The 19,697-nt window shown below is 41.9% G+C and overlaps 1 protein-coding gene across 2 annotated transcripts; it reads right to left on the bottom strand.

Annotated features, from left to right (window-relative positions):
* Positions 1-1,961: 1,961 nt before the first annotated feature.
* Positions 1,962-19,016, bottom strand: ssbp3b (single stranded DNA binding protein 3b). 2 transcript variants are annotated; one of them, XM_040129120.1, is made up of 18 exons: positions 18,801-18,856; positions 18,010-18,082; positions 17,798-17,859; positions 17,625-17,709; positions 8,474-8,563; positions 7,229-7,303; positions 6,924-6,986; positions 6,763-6,826; positions 6,587-6,660; positions 6,214-6,278; positions 6,074-6,122; positions 5,758-5,793; positions 5,575-5,629; positions 5,381-5,445; positions 4,073-4,151; positions 3,830-3,858; positions 3,624-3,725; positions 1,962-3,370 (listed from the first exon to the last, which is right to left on the bottom strand). In XM_040129120.1, the coding sequence occupies exons 1-18, from the start codon at positions 18,854-18,856 to the stop codon at positions 3,341-3,343; spliced, it is 1,152 nt and encodes a 383-aa protein (XP_039985054.1). In that variant the 3' UTR covers positions 1,962-3,340. The 2 variants fall into 2 exon arrangements, with proteins under 2 accessions (XP_039985054.1, XP_039985055.1); XM_040129121.1 differs by lacking the exon at positions 7,229-7,303 and having other exon boundaries at positions 3,341-3,370; positions 18,801-19,016.
* Between the last annotated feature and the right edge of the window lie 681 nt (positions 19,017-19,697).

The following is a 19,697-nucleotide window of genomic DNA, read 5'->3' as shown; positions in this document are numbered from 1 at the left end:
GTATTTGGGTACATTTTAATATGCTATGTTATTTTTCATGAGCCAAGCAATAAAAGAGCTGCATTGACACAAATGTGTGCCTGGACTTTTCTGATTTGTGTAATACTGACCGTAAAAGTAAACCCCCGCCTTTGTTAAAGTCATTTGTTAATATACACTGCACAAAAGGATCCTGATACAGAAACTAAATGAGACTTAGAAACTACAGGACCACAGCTCATGGTTACAAGTCTACTACATGGATATGATAGTGAACAAAGCAGTTCTGTATCACTATAGTTTTCATAACTAACTGTGTGGATCTGAAGTTGGGAGAGGAGGTTTGGCTCCTGCCCAGCCAGGCCACATCCTGTGAAGACTAGCCGGCAACAGCTCAGCCTCGTTTCCTATTGTTAGACAGGAACAGTCAGATCCTCCCATCCATGTACTTTTGTTAAGATTCATGTCTGAATCTTAAAGTAAAGCCAAAGCCTGGATGTACAGCGTGTTCAGGGAGTGTAAAGGTTGGGTAAACCTCTGGCCTTGTCCTCTGAAACCCACCAGAGGGCAATGTGAAGCCATTTTTTTTCTCCAAAAAGAGAACGACACATGAAACACATGGGCCGTTTATTATTCTAGACTTTAAATTGATCCCTCTGGCTCAGTGTATAACATCTTCAAAACCAGTTGTCTTACGAGAAACACAGTAACTTTCTTTTATGTAATGAGTATGAGGCATGAGTCTCGTCATTTTGTTTTGACCCATTTTGAATGCATTGACCGCACCCTGTTGAGATGGTTAATTATCTTGGCCTGTCAAGACAACAGACTCATTATCTGAGTGAAGTGGACCTTTCATAGTGAAATGCAGCTTTTTTGAGGGGGGTTGCAGTTAGAGTGCCAATTTTTGACCCTTTATTTTTCTACCCTCATGTTTGTCCTGATAGGATTAAGAATCTAGACATGAGCAAAAACAACAAGGGGGAAAGGGATCACAAAGAGAGAGACACATTATTGAGATGTACATTTAGCATGGATTTGCACTGTATGTTTTTGCAGGTGAACCACTTCTGGTTTTAAATTTTTCAGGTCTGTTTTACAACTGTCCTCAGCAGTTTGTATTTTGCGATTTTACATTTACGTCAGACTAACAAGAACAGTGTATTAAAATCCCAACATGATGGCCATACTGTATAGTCTAAGTATGCTAACTCTATCTAATTTAGTAATGGACAAACCCAAAAAGCAAAATTCAGTACAGATCTCAAGACTGTCATTTGAATAATTTAGTATCCAAGATGTAAAACTATTCACAAATAATCCATACAAAGATTAGGAAAAGAGCCTCAAAAAAGGAAAAGCATTTGTGTAGTAGAACTTAGTTTTTTCTCCTTTCCTATCGCATTAATCAATTTGCAACCCTTCAGATTTAGCTAGTGACCCACTGGAGTGCTTCCAACCTCCAGGTTGGGAACCACCGTGTCCCTAATGCTTTCTCATGGCACAGCAGGCTGAGCAGAAGGCTTCCTCTGCCACAGACTCCCTCATGCTCCAGGATTTCCTCTTTATTGGCCTGGCGGCTGTGGACTACAGCACACCCTGGCTCCCCCACAGGGATTAGTGAGCGAAGATGTAAGCGATCTGGGGAGGCCGGTGCTTCCTGCCTCCTACAGGCTGGTGTGTGTGGTTGGAGCAGTAACAGCCAAAGGAGAGACGTGAATGCGATGTTAACTGCCGGCCGCGTGCAGCTGAGTATTTGCTATGAACTATGTTGAGGACAGATCCCTCCTCGTCTCTTACATTACAAAACAACATTCTCTGTGGCATTGTTTCATTCATCAAATGAATGGTTTGTTTTTTGTACTAACTGTTCGGTTAACACTAGCCTTGTCTACAGCGTCAATAACAAACCTCAGTCACTCTTAAATGTAATGTGGTATGAAGCAACATTCAGTCAAAATAATACAACCCACACAGTGACATAAGTTATTGTAAAATTATATTAACAAGCAATCTTTCCTCAATTTGAAATAAAAAAATATCAGCAAATAAAGGCAACATAGGACAGATGTGTATAATGCGTAATGTTCACAGAAAAAAAAAAAAAGAAAAAAATTCTCATCACATTTACAAGACTGCTGCTAAGTTTATAATGATGCCTACTAGAATCAGTTTAGAAAGCTTTGACTAACTGAATAACTGGGGCAATACACATAGTCAAAGATTGTATCAAAATATAAAAAAATGTGTGGGTCAGCAAGGGGGGGGGCAGGGCCAAGGAGACGACCAATGATACCAGGAGGGAAGTATGAACAACCAATATGTATGAGACTAAAATGGTCAGCTCATTCATAGCCATTTCATCAAAATCAACCAAACTGGAAGTAACACAGAAGGCTACGACGATGAAGAGCACAGAGCGTTAAGCACAGGCAGGTGAAGAGATATACACCACATCTTAAAGCAGGTGTCCACATAGAGAAGAGCAGCACTAGGTAGTATGTTGTACACAGATTCTCAGCATTCATGCACTCACTTCTAATGCCGACGTCTGGTTTCCCTTGACAGAACGCAACAGCAGTCTGGCTGTTAAAATGAAACAGCAAAGAGTGCAGAGTGGCATTGCTGTCAACAATAAGAGACTGAAATTGATCAAATCGGATCAATTTGACATTGTAAGAACCATCTGAGCACTTTCATACCGTGAAAGGTCATCACAATAAAAGCTGTATTCTTTCACATCTTTTCCCCTTAAAAACCTCTTTAAATAGAAGAGTGGGCATTGGGAAGAATAGTACATTATTTAGAAAGAGCCACAGAGTAAAAGGCAAATTCTGAGTCCTATGTCAACAGACTTTTGTGACACAGTATGCATGGCAATAAGTAAATGACAAGACAAAGACTTTCCAAGCACACAATGCATATGCACACTCTCCAGTGTTTTAAGTGACAAAAGCGGAGACATTTCCTGCACATCTTGCACCACAAAGCAATAATTAAAAAGTACAAGAGGTAAACTTCAACCATTTTTTTTCTCTTCGCTCTGGGGCTGAGGGGGTCGAGGGGTCTAAGAGGGGATAAGGGGGCTCTGCAAAGAACATAAAACGTGTCATGTATGCATTTCAGTAGCTGGTTTTGTCACACTTGGGGTTGTGATAAATGGAGGAATTGTCCTTCATTTTGAGCAAGGAGCAGTAGTCGCCAGCCATTTTGAATTTTTTCCGATCAGCATTCTGGCGTTAGTGTGGAACCAAAATGGCGCCTGTCCCTGATTCGGTGCTGATGTGTTTGGCCATGTCCTATAGTGAGTTCAGATCCTTGGAATGATGGCAAATAATTTTGGATTGGGTCGAGGGGGGGGTCACACACTCATCGTCATGGTTGGAGAGTACTATGAAGGAATAGAGAAGAGAGGATTAAAACTCACATCCACACACACCTTTTCCCTACCAAGTGCTCCTTGGTCAAACACGCAGCTTTCTCTCCACAATGCTACAGTTGTCAGTGATGTTAATACGCTGTGACTGTGGCTTTACTGTGCGGTCAACAGTGCTCTACCTCTGGCTTCATCAAAGTACTACTATAGTCACCAGCAGTCCAGTGATGTTAGCTGAGGAGAGGAACTGGCAAGAAGGGAGACTTACGTTCTCGCTCTGAAAGGAGTGGAGGAAGTTTCCACTCAGCTCCCCGTCATCCCTTGGGGTCCCAGGAGGATTGCTAATGCCACTTAAATTGTTTGGGGAATTCTGGAACCAAAGAGTGCACTACATTTTTGTAAATGTAAAAACTTTAACTTTTTTCAAGATTAAACTTTAAATGCAAAGATTCTTTGCGTGGTTACAATATTTACCTTGTTCATTCCATCCATATCACCAGAGCCTAAGAACGAAACAATTTGAGAAACAATGTTTGCATTCCATGACCATAAGAAAGTTTTGTTAAAACAATGGCTCTGCCTGAAATACAATCTGTTGGCCTCTACTAATGTGCCACGTGACATATTGGACAAAAGTATACTTTTTTTAATGCACGAGAATGCAACCCCAACATTTCTGTGTTGTGTTGGTCAGTGTATCGTAGTGGCTGGTGTTACCTAGTGACCCGTTCATGTGGTGTGGTTCCATCCCAGCCATGGCTCCCAGGGGTCCGTCAGAGCCGGGGCCCATAGGGAACTGGAGGAGAAACAAGAAACTCACTCATCACATCTCCAAAGCACAGTTCACATGCAGCTGGAAGGTCCTAAATATCGAGGGACCAAAAGAATCCTGGAACCCACTTTCTATGCAGTAATGCATTTAACTATTTCCACTGTTGTGAATTTACAATATGTCCTTCTTTCAACTAAAAAAACAAAAAAACAAACTGGGTCTGATCATCTCAGCTCCAAGAGACTGACTGACACAGTAGCCTACAGTATGGACAATACGGAACCAGTACAAGAAGTGCATTTGTTTTGTTTCTGGAAAAATCTCTTCTGTACATTTCTTGGTGGACAATGCAACCCAGGAAAAGAGAAAGTGTGTTTTAGGAAGGCAAGGATACTGGTGTTGAGTAAAATTGTTTTTCATACAATGCAGCTCTACTTATGCACAAGGAAATGAAATTCCCTGTTTTCTGTCTTTCCCCTCAGCAGCAGCATGCAGGGCCTCAGGTTGATGTGTGTTTGTGTGTGTGTGGGTGTTTTGGTGTGGATCTGCCTTAACGTTACTAGATGTTATACACTATATCTAACTGTGAGAAAGGACTAAATCATAATGTAGGGAATTTTGTTGTATGGGACATTGCTAAATTAAATTTCAATCTTTATCAGGTGGCTGGCACCAGAATCCATAGAAGAAATTTGCACCTTTCCGTGATCGCATAAATTTAAGAGCAAAATAATTTTAATGCCCACAAGAATGAAATTAATTTGCCCAGCAACATGGATGTATAGAACAAAAGAATGAAATCCTCACTTCTCCCCAGCTGCATGCAGTCATTAGACAAAGGAGTGTATTGAGATAGTACTGACCTGGAGAGGTCAGGTGTTTGGTTAACGGTAGAAGCTTTTCTTAACAACCAGTGGAGCTCACAATGCACTGTATGCCTCAGCCACTTAATTGTTGTCCTCTGCCAACCACTTTATTACTAAGTGACCTCATTAGATTCCCAGGCCTGACCCTGATTTTTTGCTGTGTTGTTAACACAGGTTTCTTGATACAGGAAAATACTGAAATGGGGTTGCAGGCTTGGTGCAAAAGGGATATATTAAGTTAGGTTGCTAGTAAACAACTAAAATAATTTTCTAAAGAAGTGCTCTGTCTTCAAATTTATGCTAACTGTACTAGTAGTATTTCTACTTAACTCAGTGATTACGATGTCCACAGTTAATGCAGAATGAAGACAATCGAAAGTGACTTACATTATTTCGGTTGCCGGGTCCAGTGTTGATCATGGTGTACAAATTGTCACCAGAGTTGTTTGAGTCTTAAAAAAAATAAAAAAAATGAAAAAAATGAAAAAAAAATAAAAAAGGCACGATCATACATATAATTGGTACTGGATAGTGCATGAAAAAAGGTAATGATTTACAGCTTAAGTCGGGGAAGCACTAACCTGCAGGGCTGGGCATGATGGGAGTTCCTGGGGGTCCTCCTCCTCCGGATGCCCCCTTTGGAGAAGCAGTCACAAAATAAATATGTATTACAAATGTACATATAAAAACTATTTAAATTTTTATTTTCATATGCTAAAATTTCTGTAGTATGCAGGTGTTAAGAGCTCAGGATATGTACTCACCCCGTATGCACCAGGGGAGGGTGATGAGTAAGGCATCTGAAACCAAAAACACAAACATTACAGACCAGAAATGGGAGTGAAAACCATTTTCTATACCTCAAAATGTCATCATTCATCATTTGATCATCCTAACACCATTATGGCTGTCTGTCCAACCGTCTGTGGAAACCGTGACACATAATACTACAATTACATCCCAGACTAGTACCTTGGAACACATTAGACCTCTGCCACTCTGAGAGGAGATCTGGATGCAATCTGAACCACCATTTCTCTGGGTGTATGTGTGTGTTAGTGTGTGTGCATTAGTACTCACAGAGTTGGCATTGTTGGGATTGGGCCATGGCCGACCAGTTCCTGGGCCCCTAGATGGTAAGACCAATATAAACCTTAGTAAGATATTGCATTTAGGTTGAAATACTTGTGATTATTTGTTTACAAATAACAAAGGCTCACATGTTCACTCCTGGCATACCAGGACCCATGGTGTTGTGTGGAGGCCTCATCCCACCACCAAAGTTCTGAGAAGACAACCAAGTATTATAAAACTGTCATTTTATATTTAAAAAAAAAAAAAAAAAAAAAAAATCAATTTTAAGGCTTTAAAAAAAATCACAGTATAAAGTCATAAAGGGAAAATTCCATGCAAACCACTCATTAAGATAATTTTCAAAATAGTTTTTCTTTGGACTTGGTAGGTACAAAACTTACCAAAACCTTTTAAAAATAAGACCCTCTGATCACCAGAACTAATCAAGTAAAGGCCATGACTAGTCGATCTTCAACACAGTGGTAATATAGTATATTCTATGTGAGTGGACTAGCCTACCTGAGGACCTGGCCCCATAGGTCCCATGCCTCGAGGGCCGCTCATTCTCTGCATTGGCCCCAAGTTAGGATGGCCTGGAGGGATAAAGGCAGTTTATATGAAGAGAGAAGCCAGGAAATAATTTCTCTGCTGCAGATGTAGTGTGTAGTTAAAGAGACTACAGCGCTGATCCACACCTTGTGGTCGTGTGGGGTCCATATTAGGCAGCATGGGATGAGGACCTGGTCCTCCGCCTGGTGGCTGATGAGCATAAAACAAAAAGATCCAGTGAAAATGAAGTTTTAAATACCTGCTATCTATTCTGAATCGATGGGGGGTGTTTGTGTGAGAGGTCTACCTGGTTGGCCATCCTGATCGGGGGACCTCTTGGGCCTCCAGCAAAGCGAGGCGACATAAAGGACTACAAAAGAAACATAATTGTTCCATGAGCTTTAAGTAGAGAAGTGACATACATCTCCCTAAATGTAGTACTATTCTAATTTCCCAATAGCATGTTTGTGTGAATATTGACAGCAGCATAAAGCATTAAGCTGAGACGAATGCCAAAGCATGAAGCATCAGCACGGAGAACCAGCATTCCCAAATGACTGCAGATAGCAAAAACAGAGAAAAAGAGAGAGAAAGAGGGAGAGGGAGAATTACCTGACTGTGAGGTCCCATCATACTGTTAGGGGGAGGAGGCTGAGGGTGAGGAGAGCCCTGGGGACCAGGAGGACCCTGTGGCATTGCACAAAATGAAGAGGCAAGGAAGAAGGAAGGTAGAGGAGGGAGAGAGGGGAGGATGAGACGAATAGAGAAAGAGGGAGCGAGAAACAGAAGTGACAAAAGAGGGGCAGAGAGAGAAGCAGTGTTACTGCAGGGCAGAGGACAGTCAGAGAGCAAGAACCAAAGTGTGCTGCAAAAAATGTAAAAATGTACAAAAATGGGATGCTCATTTTCATGTACCAAACTCAGTAAAAGGGGAGAGAGAGACAGAGAGAGAGAGAGAGCAGAAAAGAGCAAGCAAATGAATTAGCCTTGAATGATAGAAAAGAGACAGAGAGATGGAGGGGATGTGTGCTCTTTTGCCTGTCAGTCAAGACATTAAGAAGCCTGCTGCATGCAGCATGTTATCAGGGCTAATTTCCATGAATTAACAGCATCAATTAAGCTCTATGCAATTAGCTTCATAACAACACTAGCACTGTGTCGCTAATGTTGCTGATCTGACGGAGAGTGAGGGGTCTAATTGAGCCTCCCCCTGGATTCTGGTATAGAAAGTATGAGTGTGTGCGTGTTCATTTATCATTGTCAAAATGTCTTTCCTGATATTAACATGATCACATAATGAGTCACAGCTTTGTGGCTTCTAGTTCATAATAAGCAAATTAGTTTGGTCTAGTGGAGGCAGGGCAACATTGTCATTTTATGTCACCTCTTTGAGGTAGTTCCACACAGTTGCCTGCCAAGAGTTTATCCTCATGAGATATTGATTTACAGTAGGTGCTGCACCTTTCGATTTCTCCATTAGTGAAAATGGCCACGCCTGCCTGTTTACAGCACTGGAGGGGCCCAGGCAGACAGACCGTCTATGATGTTGACTACAAGTTCACTGAGCGGAGTGGAGCCAAAAAAAAAAAAAAAAAAAAAAAAAGACACAAACCAGTGCAGACACCAATGTGGACACCCACAGCTCCAGGATATACTGTATACAAAACCCTGACGACATTTTACAAAGTTGGAGCCTGCAGAAGTGCAGCTAGGGAAATGATGATTCCATTAATTAATGTGTTTATCCACAAGAAATTAATTTATGACAACTCTGATAACTAGTTCACTTGTTGAGGATGTTGAGATTCGTCAAGTGAAAATATTGAAAGTAGGAAAGTATTCCTAACATGGACTGACCTGGAAAAAGCCAGGTGGCATGGGTCCTCCTGGCATGCCCTCAGCAGGGGGCATCCCGCCCATCACAGGACTGGGGGCTGCTGCCGCACTCTAAGGTGGAAAAACAGAAAGAACAGCATTACAGACACATTACAAACTCTCACTCACTGTGCTGTCAAATACAAGTTAACTGGTAATATTTTTTACAACTCAAAAGGCAATCTGGGTACACACAAAAACTTAAACAGGAAGAGGAAACACTGTTAGACATTTATTTTGTCCCTTCTCGTCCCAGATTCTTGGCACAGCTGGCCACAGGAGGAGTACACGTGAGGAATCTAATAACCTTTTGGACAGAAAAAAAAAGAGGAAGAAACAGAAAGTGCCAACACACATTCAGTAGACCCACATCCTTTGTGGGTCCCCTATATGACAGGGGTATTAATGGGATCCCAAGTGAGGCTTCTGAGCCCTGCTGATTCAGGATCCAGTGGGTCAGATAAGGATCAGTGGGATTCACTGAGTCAGTGGCTCCAAAGTGCTGCTGCACAGCAGGGGCTCGCTGGGCCGATTTCCTGCTCAAACCGCAGCCCTAATTCACTAATGTGCCATTTGCTTCGGTCACACGCTCCTAATTGTCTGAGTTTTTCTTCCCTGTAGCTGGAGCAATCTGAGATGTGCTAATGTCTTCAGAGCTGTGGGGTTTAGTGTGTAGAGACTGGCTACAGAAGGCGAGAGGCTCCTTCAGTCCCCATTTGTTAATGCGTAGCTCACTCACATTGTAGTGTAGATGTATGCAAACAGGCAATGATTACAACGATAGATGTACCAGCACACACACACACACACACACACACACACACACACACACACACACACACACACACACACACACACAAAGAAAGAAACACTCCTTGTCTCTGTCCAGAGGCCCACGGCTTTACAGACGTCACTGGTCAATAGCCAACACACTCCCTGGTATTGACTGCACCTTCCCTAATTATATCTACTCAGGCTACCACTGCAGGGCCACTGAGAAATACCTCAGCAGGGAGAGAAGTGAGGCCACAGGGAAAATTCACGTCTCACTAGGCCCCACCACCAATGGGACGCAGACAGACACAGAGGCGCAGAGAGTATAAATCTGCTTTCTTTACAAGAAAGGAGGTACAGGAGGTGGATCCAAAGAGAGAAATCTTGGGATTTTTCTTATACAATCCACTACTGCTGTAGAAGTGTAAGAACATGTGTGGAGTTCTCAGTGGCTTTACAGACTCCAGTTGCACTCCATGTACTTCCTCACACATCTTGACCAGTTGCTCTCAACTACCCAGCCCATTCAAGTATAAGTTGTTGCTCTCAGAATTAGTAGCGCAACCTGAAGCTCAGACCTAAAAAGCATCTCTTTGGTAAATGAATATCAACTAAGATTCAAAGTTAACTTAATTGTCACCGTTTAAGATGCAAATGTCACAGAACACATTCTACTAGACCTGCACTGGCTCACAAATTCAAAGCCTGTTGAGCACCTACTTAAAAGAATTTACACAGAAACCATAAAATGTGATCCCACCAGGGTGCACACAACATGTACGTGTTTAGTGACCTGGCTTTGATACTTTTTACCAAAAGCACAAGAAACACAGTGCGCACTCACTGATAACAGTTGCCCCTCTGCATCTTTTTTAATTTCAATTTGTCACCTCAAGTGTCCACATTCAACACCAGAATTTTATTTTGGTTAATTCACACGCCCTGATTGAAGGCTTTTTTTTTTTTTTTTTTTAATTTATGCTGTTGAGTAAAGTGTCACTTCATGTCACACACATACATGACACACATTACAACGTAGCATCAAAAATATACAAAAAAATATAGTGTGCACATGTGTGCGCGGTTCACAATTACATCATTGTGATGAGGTGGTGAAGGAAGGTGTGAAATTCTCAAGGCCAAAAAAAAAAAGTAATTAAATCAAGAAGTACCAATTAAACTCCATCAGCATAACCCATTCTCACAATGCGCAGATCGACTCCTGCACCAGTGTTGCACCACATATCTGAAGTATTTAGTAGTATTTACGGATGCATTGGTTAAACTGTTCTCTGCCTTCTCTCGTTTGCACATACATTAATTCATTGCATTGGTCTTCTTCTCTGCCTGACATGTGGGAACATTCCTGTCAAAGATCATGTGACTAGTGATCTAAAATCTTGGAACACACAGTAACATCCTCATGGCACCACTGTAAGCCACAGTAAGTCTCTAAATGCTGCTGACTCCTACAAAAGCTACGAAGCAGGTGAGCTTTTCGTAGGGGCACGCAGTGCAATACAGATATCCATGCTGGATATCTGTACTGCTATGGAATGGGTAATGTGTTACAAATGAAAGGACGCCAAATCGTTTGGTGGAAATGAAAATTATCAACCTACAGGGGGCTGAATTCAAAGACACCCGGAAAATCAAAGTGAAAAAATGATGCGGCAGGCTAGTCCATTTTGCTGAAATTCCATTGCAGCAACTAAAATTGGTACTGAGTACTGTGTATTGCCCCCACGTGCTTGTATGCATGCCTGACAACATCGGGGCATTCTCCTAATGAGATGACGGATGATGTCCTGGGGTATCTCCTCCCAGATCTGGACCAGGGCATCACTGAGCTCCTGGACAGTCTGAGGTACAACCTGGCGGCGTCGGATGGACCGAAACATAATGTCCCGGAGGTGTTCTATTGGATTTAGGTCGGGCGAGCGTGGGAGCCAGTCAATGGTATCAATTCCTTCATCCTCCAGGACCTGCCTGCATACTCTTGCCACATGAGGCCGGGCATTGTCGTGCACCAGGAGGATTCCAGGACCCACTGCACCAGCGTAGGGTCTGACAATGGGTCCAACGATTTCATCCCAATACCTAATGGCAGTAAGGGTGCCGTTGTCTAGCCTGTAGAGGTCTGTGCGTCCCTCCATGGATATGCCTCCCCAGACCATTACTGACCCACCATCAAACCGATCATGTTGAACGATGTTACAGGCAGCATAACGTTCTCAACGGCTTATCCAGACCCTTGCACATCTGTCACATTTGCTCAGGGTGAACATGCTCTCCTCTGTGAATAGCACAGGTCACCAGTGGCGAGTGCCAATTCTGGTGTTCTATGGCATATGCCAATCGAGCTCCATGGTGCTGGGCATTAAGCACAGGGCCCACTAGAGGACGTCAGGCCCTCAGGCCACCCTCATGAAGTCTGTTTCTGATTGTTTGGTCAGTGACATTCACACCAGTGGCCTGCTGGATTTCATTTTGCAGGGCTGTGGCAGTGCTCTTCCGGTTCCTTCTTGCACAAAGGAGCAGATACCGGTCCTGCTGATGGGCTAAGGACCTTCTATGGCCCTGTCCAGCTGTCCTAGAGTAACTGCCTGTCTCATGGAATCTCCTCCATGCTCTTGAGACTGTGCTGGGAGACACAGCAAACCTTCTGGCAATGTCACGTATTGATGTGCCATCCTGGAGGAGTTGCACTGCCTGTGCAACCTCTGTAGGGTCCAGGTATCGCCTCATGCTACCAGTAGTGACACTGACCCTAGCCAAATGCAAAACTAGTGAAAAACAGTCAGAAAGGATGAGGAGGGAAAATATGTCAGTGGTCTCCACCTGGAAAACCATTCCTGTTTTGGGAGTCGTCTCATTGTTGCCCCTCTAGTGCACCTGTTGTTAATTCCATTAACACCAAAGCAGCTGAAACTGATTAACAACCTCCTCTGCTACTTAACTGACCAGATCAATATCCCAGAAGTTTAATTGACTTCATGCTCTGTTTAAAAAGTGTTCCTTTAATTTTTATGAGCACTGTATTTTACTTTATCTCTTACTCTTACTCATAATTCAGGAGTATCTGAAAATATGAATTTTCTACCCTCTTTACATCACAGTATCACTAAATATCTCTTTGGCATTTAATCCGATGTCAAAACCAGCACCGCATTGAGAGTGTATAATAAACATCAATTGAAAACCAGCACTGCATGGAGAAAATATGGCCAAATCATCTGCATACATAAAATGGAAACAGTTTTGCAAGAATTAAACTGACCAGACAAGTCATCCATACAAGAGTTAAACAAGGGTGAAGTTAAGAACCAACCCTGCTTTAAACAAGTACTGACTTTGACGTATGATTCCAGCTATTACTCCATCATTCCTGCATGGCCTGAGGGGTATACAAACACACAAGGATTCTTGGTAAATATTTAGAGTTATTTAGAGTTTTTGTAACTTTTTTTTTTTTTAAATAAAAAACCTTTTATCATTATCGATTTGATCAATTGCCAGAAAACCATCTTAGCAGCACTTAAACACAGTGGGATTGTGACAACAGTAACTGGAAATGATTTCTTTAAACAGCAGTGGTGGACATACTGTTGCTGTGACATGCGTGTATGCTTTAAAGTGAAACTTAGGTTCATATGTGAAGATAACCAATTGTAACCTGCACATTAGAAGGATACTAATGAGATCCATTGGCTTGTTGTTATCACTACTATTTTGCTAACATTTTGTCTTTTATGTCAGGAATCAACACCGTAAGCTAGGGAGCCAGTAAAAGTTACAAGAGGAGCAGGTTTTGGATAAGCATATTTAGATGTAAGTATTGTGATCAGTTCCCTATACCCTATTACTATCTAGCTTCCTTAGAGCTTGAGACACCAGACCTCATGGTCTCAGTGAAGTCAGCATCATGTACAGTCGACTTTTCGCTTTGCACCCTACTGAACAAACCATAATACTTCCACCATGGGAAAAAAATTTCTTGAGTGACTTGCACCGTTTGCATTATATGGTAAAGGGGTTATATATTCATAGTTCTGACCTCTTTTTAAAATTTAAGTTAACTAGTACTCTGCAGCTTCCTTGGAATGAAAACCTCTAGGTGATCTTATTTCTTTTAATGAAGCAGAGAATGAATTTAAATCTAACATTTATATGTCCGAAAAGCTCAAATAATGGCTAAGGCCTAATTTTCCAGCTTCAAAACAGCATAAAGGCCTCTAACGAGGCCACGTGTGAAAAGCAACCAGGTTTAATTATTAATTATATGCTGTGTTCTCATATTTTTTTAAAAGGTTATCAAATGATAGCTGAAAGTGTCATAGACAACATTCAACCTTGTACTGTGCATTTTTAGAAGCTGACATTTTTATTTAAAAAAAATAAATAAATGGTAGCACATGCAGGTTTTGTTTTTTTTTGGTCCTAAATCAAAAGTAAATTTGCCTGGCATACCTACTTACTTAAATTTTTACTAAGGTTACAATGTCAACGATTTACAATGTTGAAGTACAGTTCTTTTTTGTCCTTACAATGTGCTATCAGTAGATGATGCAATTACAATCTTCCTATAATTGAGCTCCGTGTTAACCACAAAAACACTTGTGTCAAATGTACAGAGACTGTACAGCTGTGTCCCAGGCTTCACTTATATATGTAATATTTTATGGAAACAGTTAGGCTGGTTATCGATTCAAACTGGTCAATTTGTTTTGAAAACATGATAAACGTCTTAAATACATGCAAGTCTCAAGTGACAAATATAGGTTGTGTTGTTAACCTGAATAAATGTTTCAATAAAAGCTCATCTATAATGATACTCACCCTCATTCTGATCAGATTTGAATGGTATTTAAATTGCCACTCCCCCTGGTATTTAAATTTGACCCAGTTTTTCCACAAGATTTTATTCTCCAACTTTGGGTTTTGTAAAGAGAGGTGTATCTTAACCTTAAGACGACTTTTCTGGTGTACAGTAATTGTAAGCAGATGTGTTTGTTATACTCTTACTGGAGATAAAGATCTACAGTTTATGGCTAGTTTCTTAGTTGTGTGGTATATGCTCATACAGTCACACTGTCTGGCCCCTTTCATAGTGAAACAGCAACTGCAGTCCCTTTTATTCCTCAACCCAAGTAGCCAATTCCTGGAATGAGGCCTGAAATGAAAAATAATTAAGTAAAACAAAGTTGTATTCAAGTTACTGAACACAAAGTCATAAGACAATGTCAACAATCTACGTAACTCTGGAGAAGTCTGAAACATTTTGCTAGACTCAGAAGCAACGTGCATGGTGGGTTCCCAGGCATGTTATGTTAGATTTTTATCATGTCCCCCTAAAGCCCACAGCTGTGCTCACTGGACTGTACGAAACAGCCTGATGCTGCTTTTGGTCTTAACGAGCCACGTCTCTCCACAGACTCTCTGGTACAGGAAAGGGACAGATGTCTCAGCCGTGCTTCAGGCTATGAGGCTCCTATCCAGGGCCTTCCTTACAACTTCCCAGGGGACCCCCTTTAAGAGACCCCCCCCCCCCACCCCACCCCAGACCATAATGATTCAGCATGTAAATGTGTACAAGCAACTCCAACCAAACAAATTTTCCAGAAACCCCTGAATCACTGGAGGAGGTTAGAAAAGGCCAGAGTGGTGGCGGATGTGCTTGTGCTGCCTTTATAAAAACAAAGAGAGAGGGGGAGAGGGGAACAGACAGGGGGCGGGGGATGAGGATGACCAAGAGGTTGACTGAGGTAACTTTGAAAAAGCAAGGGTAGACACAGAGAGAGTCACAAACAGACAAAGATTTAAAAGGAGATGAAGGAGAAATGATGAAGGGGGTTGGGCTGCAGCATAGACCACCCAACTGCCAGCTCCTGACCTTGCCTGCTCTTAACAGTTTCAATTCTTCCACTGGAGCCAACGCTCAAACGAAACCAGTCCCTATGTTTAGCTTGTAAATGTTTAACCATCAATCAACATCATAAAACCCTCTCTGGATCCTGACTGGATGCTCGCGCTCTCCCCCTCTCTAGTTACTTCTAGCAGGTCCCTTCCACTTCTCATCACTCTGCTCTGTTCCTCCCCAACCCCCTCCTCTTTTTATTCCCTCAGCTCCTCCACGGTGGTGTATGCTGGGCATATGCCACAATGCCACTCCCCTTTCCTTTTTCCAATCCACACCTCAGCTCCATGACAGCCATCAATCAGCCGCTGACGCCATGGCGACGGAGGCCCCTTGGGGAGCGTTCATCAGGCCCAGCATGAATACGCTTGGGCTTTACGAGCCCTGCCGGCTAACAGAGCAGCACTCACCTCCCCCACACCTAGACAAAGGCTAGGTTCTATGAACTAGTACTGTCCACACACACACACACACACATACACACACACACACACAAGTATACACACACACACACACACACACATCCCTGACCCCCCAACATTCACAAATGAACACAAAAAGAACCAACATCAGAATGAAGGGCAACCACAAGATGTCGGGGAGAGCCAACCGCACAGAAACTCACAAAGCTCCACACCACAGCAGCACACTGCCCAGACTGACGTTTCAATGTTTCCTCATTTGCTTAATGTTTTCCATGTTATGAAAATGGTCTCTGTCAATCCATGGGCTGCAACGTAACAGCTCATTTTGTGTTATTTATTCTTTCAAAGCTGATGAGAGGATGTTTCCTCATTTTAATACAAGGACAATTGCAAAGTGATTTTCAGTCATTCTTACACCTTTGCTTAAAACATAAGAAATTTATAACAATACAATAATCTTAAATTAAAATCTGGAACCATGATTTTTCCAACACAGATGCAGAATTCTTAAATCTGTCAAATCTAAATCTTACTTTCTTGGGTTCTATAGTTAACGCTAAAATCATACAATGCATATTACAAATCTTACAAAAGCAATTTAAAAAAATAAAAAAAAAATAAAAAAAATCAACAGATATTGCAATCAATTACCATGAAGCAGGCTAGGTGAATTTCATACAAAATATACTCCTCCTTTGTCTGTTCGAGTTAGAATAAGGAATGTGGTTATTGAAAGGGCAGAGCCACGCTGTAGCCTCTCTCCTGGCTCCCAGGTCACCTGCCAGATCAGGAGGCCTGTTACCCTGACAACCCTATCTGCCAAGAGCAGGACCAACATCTCCATTTTAACCCCTTCCTGCCTGATACATGTGCTGATGCAGCAAACCGCGGATAGCATTTTTGTTTTATTCACATCAGCTACACGATTCTTGTCTAATTTTTTCAGATATGGCCATAGAAACACAATGATAGGAACAGCAGAAGCCACTGACAAGCAGTTCGCACTTTCTCTGATCATCATGAGGCTCATTTTGTTGTTGTTTTTGAATTCTGACTCAAATCGAGAAACAATGCAGTACATGAAAACACCACTATTATCATAATGGCATAATTATTAAGAACACCCATAACTTGCACATATGGAAGTACTATCATAAGAGGAGCAATGCACTACAGAATGATGCACTTATCCGAACGACATCACATTAATTCACTTTAAAATCCATTAGGTTTTGTGTCACTGCTGATTATATGTTTCAACATACACTTGAGCTGTCACACATTACGGCAGCTGGGGGTCTCTGACAAAAATCAAGCTGTGTATATAAAGTCTCGGAAGTTGTGCAGAAGACACAGCAGGTTAATTTTCGTCCTCACGACTGAGGCATGGTGCTTGAGCGTGGCGTGGATAAGGAGGAAAGCACTTGACTGGTCTGACTCAGGACATGCTGACATCAGCATCATTTTCCCAGAAGCCTATAAAGCTCATTGTTGGGTGCATCATTCGACCCTCCAACAGGGCAAAATAACCGATTGTAAATTCAGGAGAAGGAGGGGGAGAAAAAAAAAAAAAAAAAAAACTGTCTGAAAATTGCATTAGGTAGTTAAATACAGCTACAAGGGTGCAGTGGGAAATAGCAAAAATCCTACATCTCTAAAACAATATGCAAAACATAGTAAAGAATGCATATACAAAGAGGAAATCAGACAGACATAGTTTTTGGGTGAGTCATGATAATACCTCAAGCTAAAAGGGAATCACAATAACCTGAAGTGAGGCAGCTGTATTACTCTTGATTGGGAATGTGGGAGATGTTGTAAGGTCCTGAGTGTTGACAGCCGGAGATTATGAGCAGTTTGCCCTGATAGCACTAACAAAAAAATTCTGACTCATTGCACAACCTGATCTGGAGGCGCGTTATTTACACCACTTCTTAGCCTTGATAGCAAAGTTGTCGTCTTCTTCAGCAGGAGGCAGAGCAATATGCGCAACAGTTCCTATGTAAGCACTACTCACGTAATCATGGAACGCTTTTGCTTCGCTGGAGTGGTCACATGTCTCTCTCCTCTCTGGTGCAGCACAATACAAGTCCCAGAATACACTGTGGACAAGACAGGTCATGAAGCAAATAAAACCACATAAACAACCCCTGGATATGTTTACAGGGAGACGAGAACATGATCACTTACCACCACCAGGAATGTAGGAATCCAGGGGGTTCTCCAAGTGTTATGTTTTTCTCCCATCGAATCTAGAGAAGGGGGATTACCATAATTATCCATGTGAGTCAATTAAATACATTTTAATAATGTTGTAAAGGAGCAACTGCATAAAATTTAAGAGTTTAAATATAAAGAGGACATTATAAAATGGTTGAACTTTTGACCAAAATCCCACATACCTCTGATAAAAAGGTCTGTGCAGACTTCTGTGCTCCTATGTGTAACAAATACTCATAGACGTATAAAGCCAACCTGTGGGGGAAAAAAAAAGATTTTAGGTTTAATTAAAAAAAAAAAAAAACGTATAAACAGTATAAAACAATAAACATCAGGCTAAATCTTCTTCTACGGGCACACTGAGTGACTAGAGTCGGCACAGGCCCTCTGAACAATGGCTGCCAAATAGCCTATGCCAAAAAATTAAATGGGGACTGTGCAACCAAGCCAAGCCTGTTAAAGATACACAACAACAAGAATGATAAAAGAAAGTAGTAAAGCGGCAGTGTAATTCAACGTCGTGACGTGAAACATAAAAACTCAGCACCAGCTTGCTGTGTATTAGCTAGGTACAGTATCCCGGTGGCACTGATGGGGCTGAGGGAAATAAAAACGGAGCCTATCCAGAGCGCGCAACAGAGAAAACAATGTACTGTGTAGCCAGGCGATGTTATTGTTTTCTCCTCTCCGTGCTCTCGACTGGATAACCGCAAAAATACGAGACAACCGCCGGGTAATACACAACCAAACTGCACTCGAAATCGCTCGGGGACGTGTAAAGAGACAGCAGTGAGCCAAAGGCAGCAGAAACACGGCTCAGAGCAGGAATGGCGAGCAGACAAGGCGGTTCATTCAATTCCAGTCTCGGCAGGAGGAAATCGCCTCTTGCTAGCCTGTCCAGCGAACAACAGAGAGCAAGAGGGAACAACTTACGAGGCCAAAAATACACAATAATAAACGTTTCTGAGCTTACTTTTCTCGTGCTTGGCCGTCCGACGGCACCGGGGTGCCTTTGCCTTTGGGGAACATTGTTTTGTGTGGGAGGACGCCCGCCTTCTCTGTCTTTTTTCGCTATTTCATCTGTCAGATCATCGCGGCCGCGACCCTCTCGCACTCCAACCGCACTCCTACTCAACCCGACGACTCAACCGAGCCTGGTCCGGGGGGGAAGAGGTGGGTCCAGGCCTGACTGATGCTCCCGACAGCCAATGAGAGCGCGCCATCCGCCTTAAGGTCTGCCTACCGGTGCTCTCAGTTCGCTGTTTTGACGTTGATAGCTTCGATCAGTGAACTTAAGAAATTGATAGTTCCCCTGTAACTGTTTCCTCGGCTTCTTTCTGACCTTTGCAATGTAAATGAACTATTTGGTAATTAACTGAAGTTTGATTTATTTTCTTTCCTAAATAGTTTTTACGATTTAAGGAATCATCTAGAATCTAAGAAATATTTCCTATATAAAAATAACTTCCATCTTCTCCAAAATATGGAGCCTTGAAAAATATTTTCTCTCTTTTTTATCAAGTGTTTGGAGGTTACAGGAGTTTAAAGCTTATACATTTATTTCGGCCCTTTATTTTAACCATTTAACTAACAGTATTAATTTTATTAGATACGTATAATCAGTTATTTTTATGTTTGACTACACCAGATAAGGATAATACAAGCTTAGTTTTCCCTTAGAATTAGCAACCAAGCCAATGAAAGCCTCGAGAACAAGGTAAAAGACCAGATAAATTGGTTCGCATTTTAGGGTCTAATTCACTTTTCAATGTCACTTGAATATGGAAGCGATTTAAAAAGGTGCCTAAATATCGAAGCAAGGTTAGTTTTTGTCTTTGTTTTATTCGAATACGTGTATGGGCAAGATGGT

This window comes from Xiphias gladius, chromosome 6 (genome assembly GCF_016859285.1).
Source record: "Xiphias gladius isolate SHS-SW01 ecotype Sanya breed wild chromosome 6, ASM1685928v1, whole genome shotgun sequence".
NCBI classification, from domain to species: Eukaryota; Metazoa; Chordata; class Actinopteri; order Istiophoriformes; family Xiphiidae; genus Xiphias; species Xiphias gladius.
This window is presented reverse-complemented; position numbering and strand designations above follow the sequence as displayed.

Excerpts from the sequence above, each read along its gene's own strand:
- ssbp3b (XM_040129120.1), bottom strand. The coding sequence starts at position 18,856 with ATGTTCCCCAAAGGCAAAGGCACCCCGGTGCCGTCGGACGGCCAAGCA. Across the intron at positions 3,859-4,072 it reads CCACATGAACGGGTCACTAG|GCTCTGGTGATATGGATGGA; the intron begins GTAACACCAGCC and ends TTTCGTTCTTAG. Across the intron at positions 3,726-3,829 it reads ATATGGATGGAATGAACAAG|AATTCCCCAAACAATTTAAG; the intron begins GTAAATATTGTA and ends CTTTGGTTCCAG.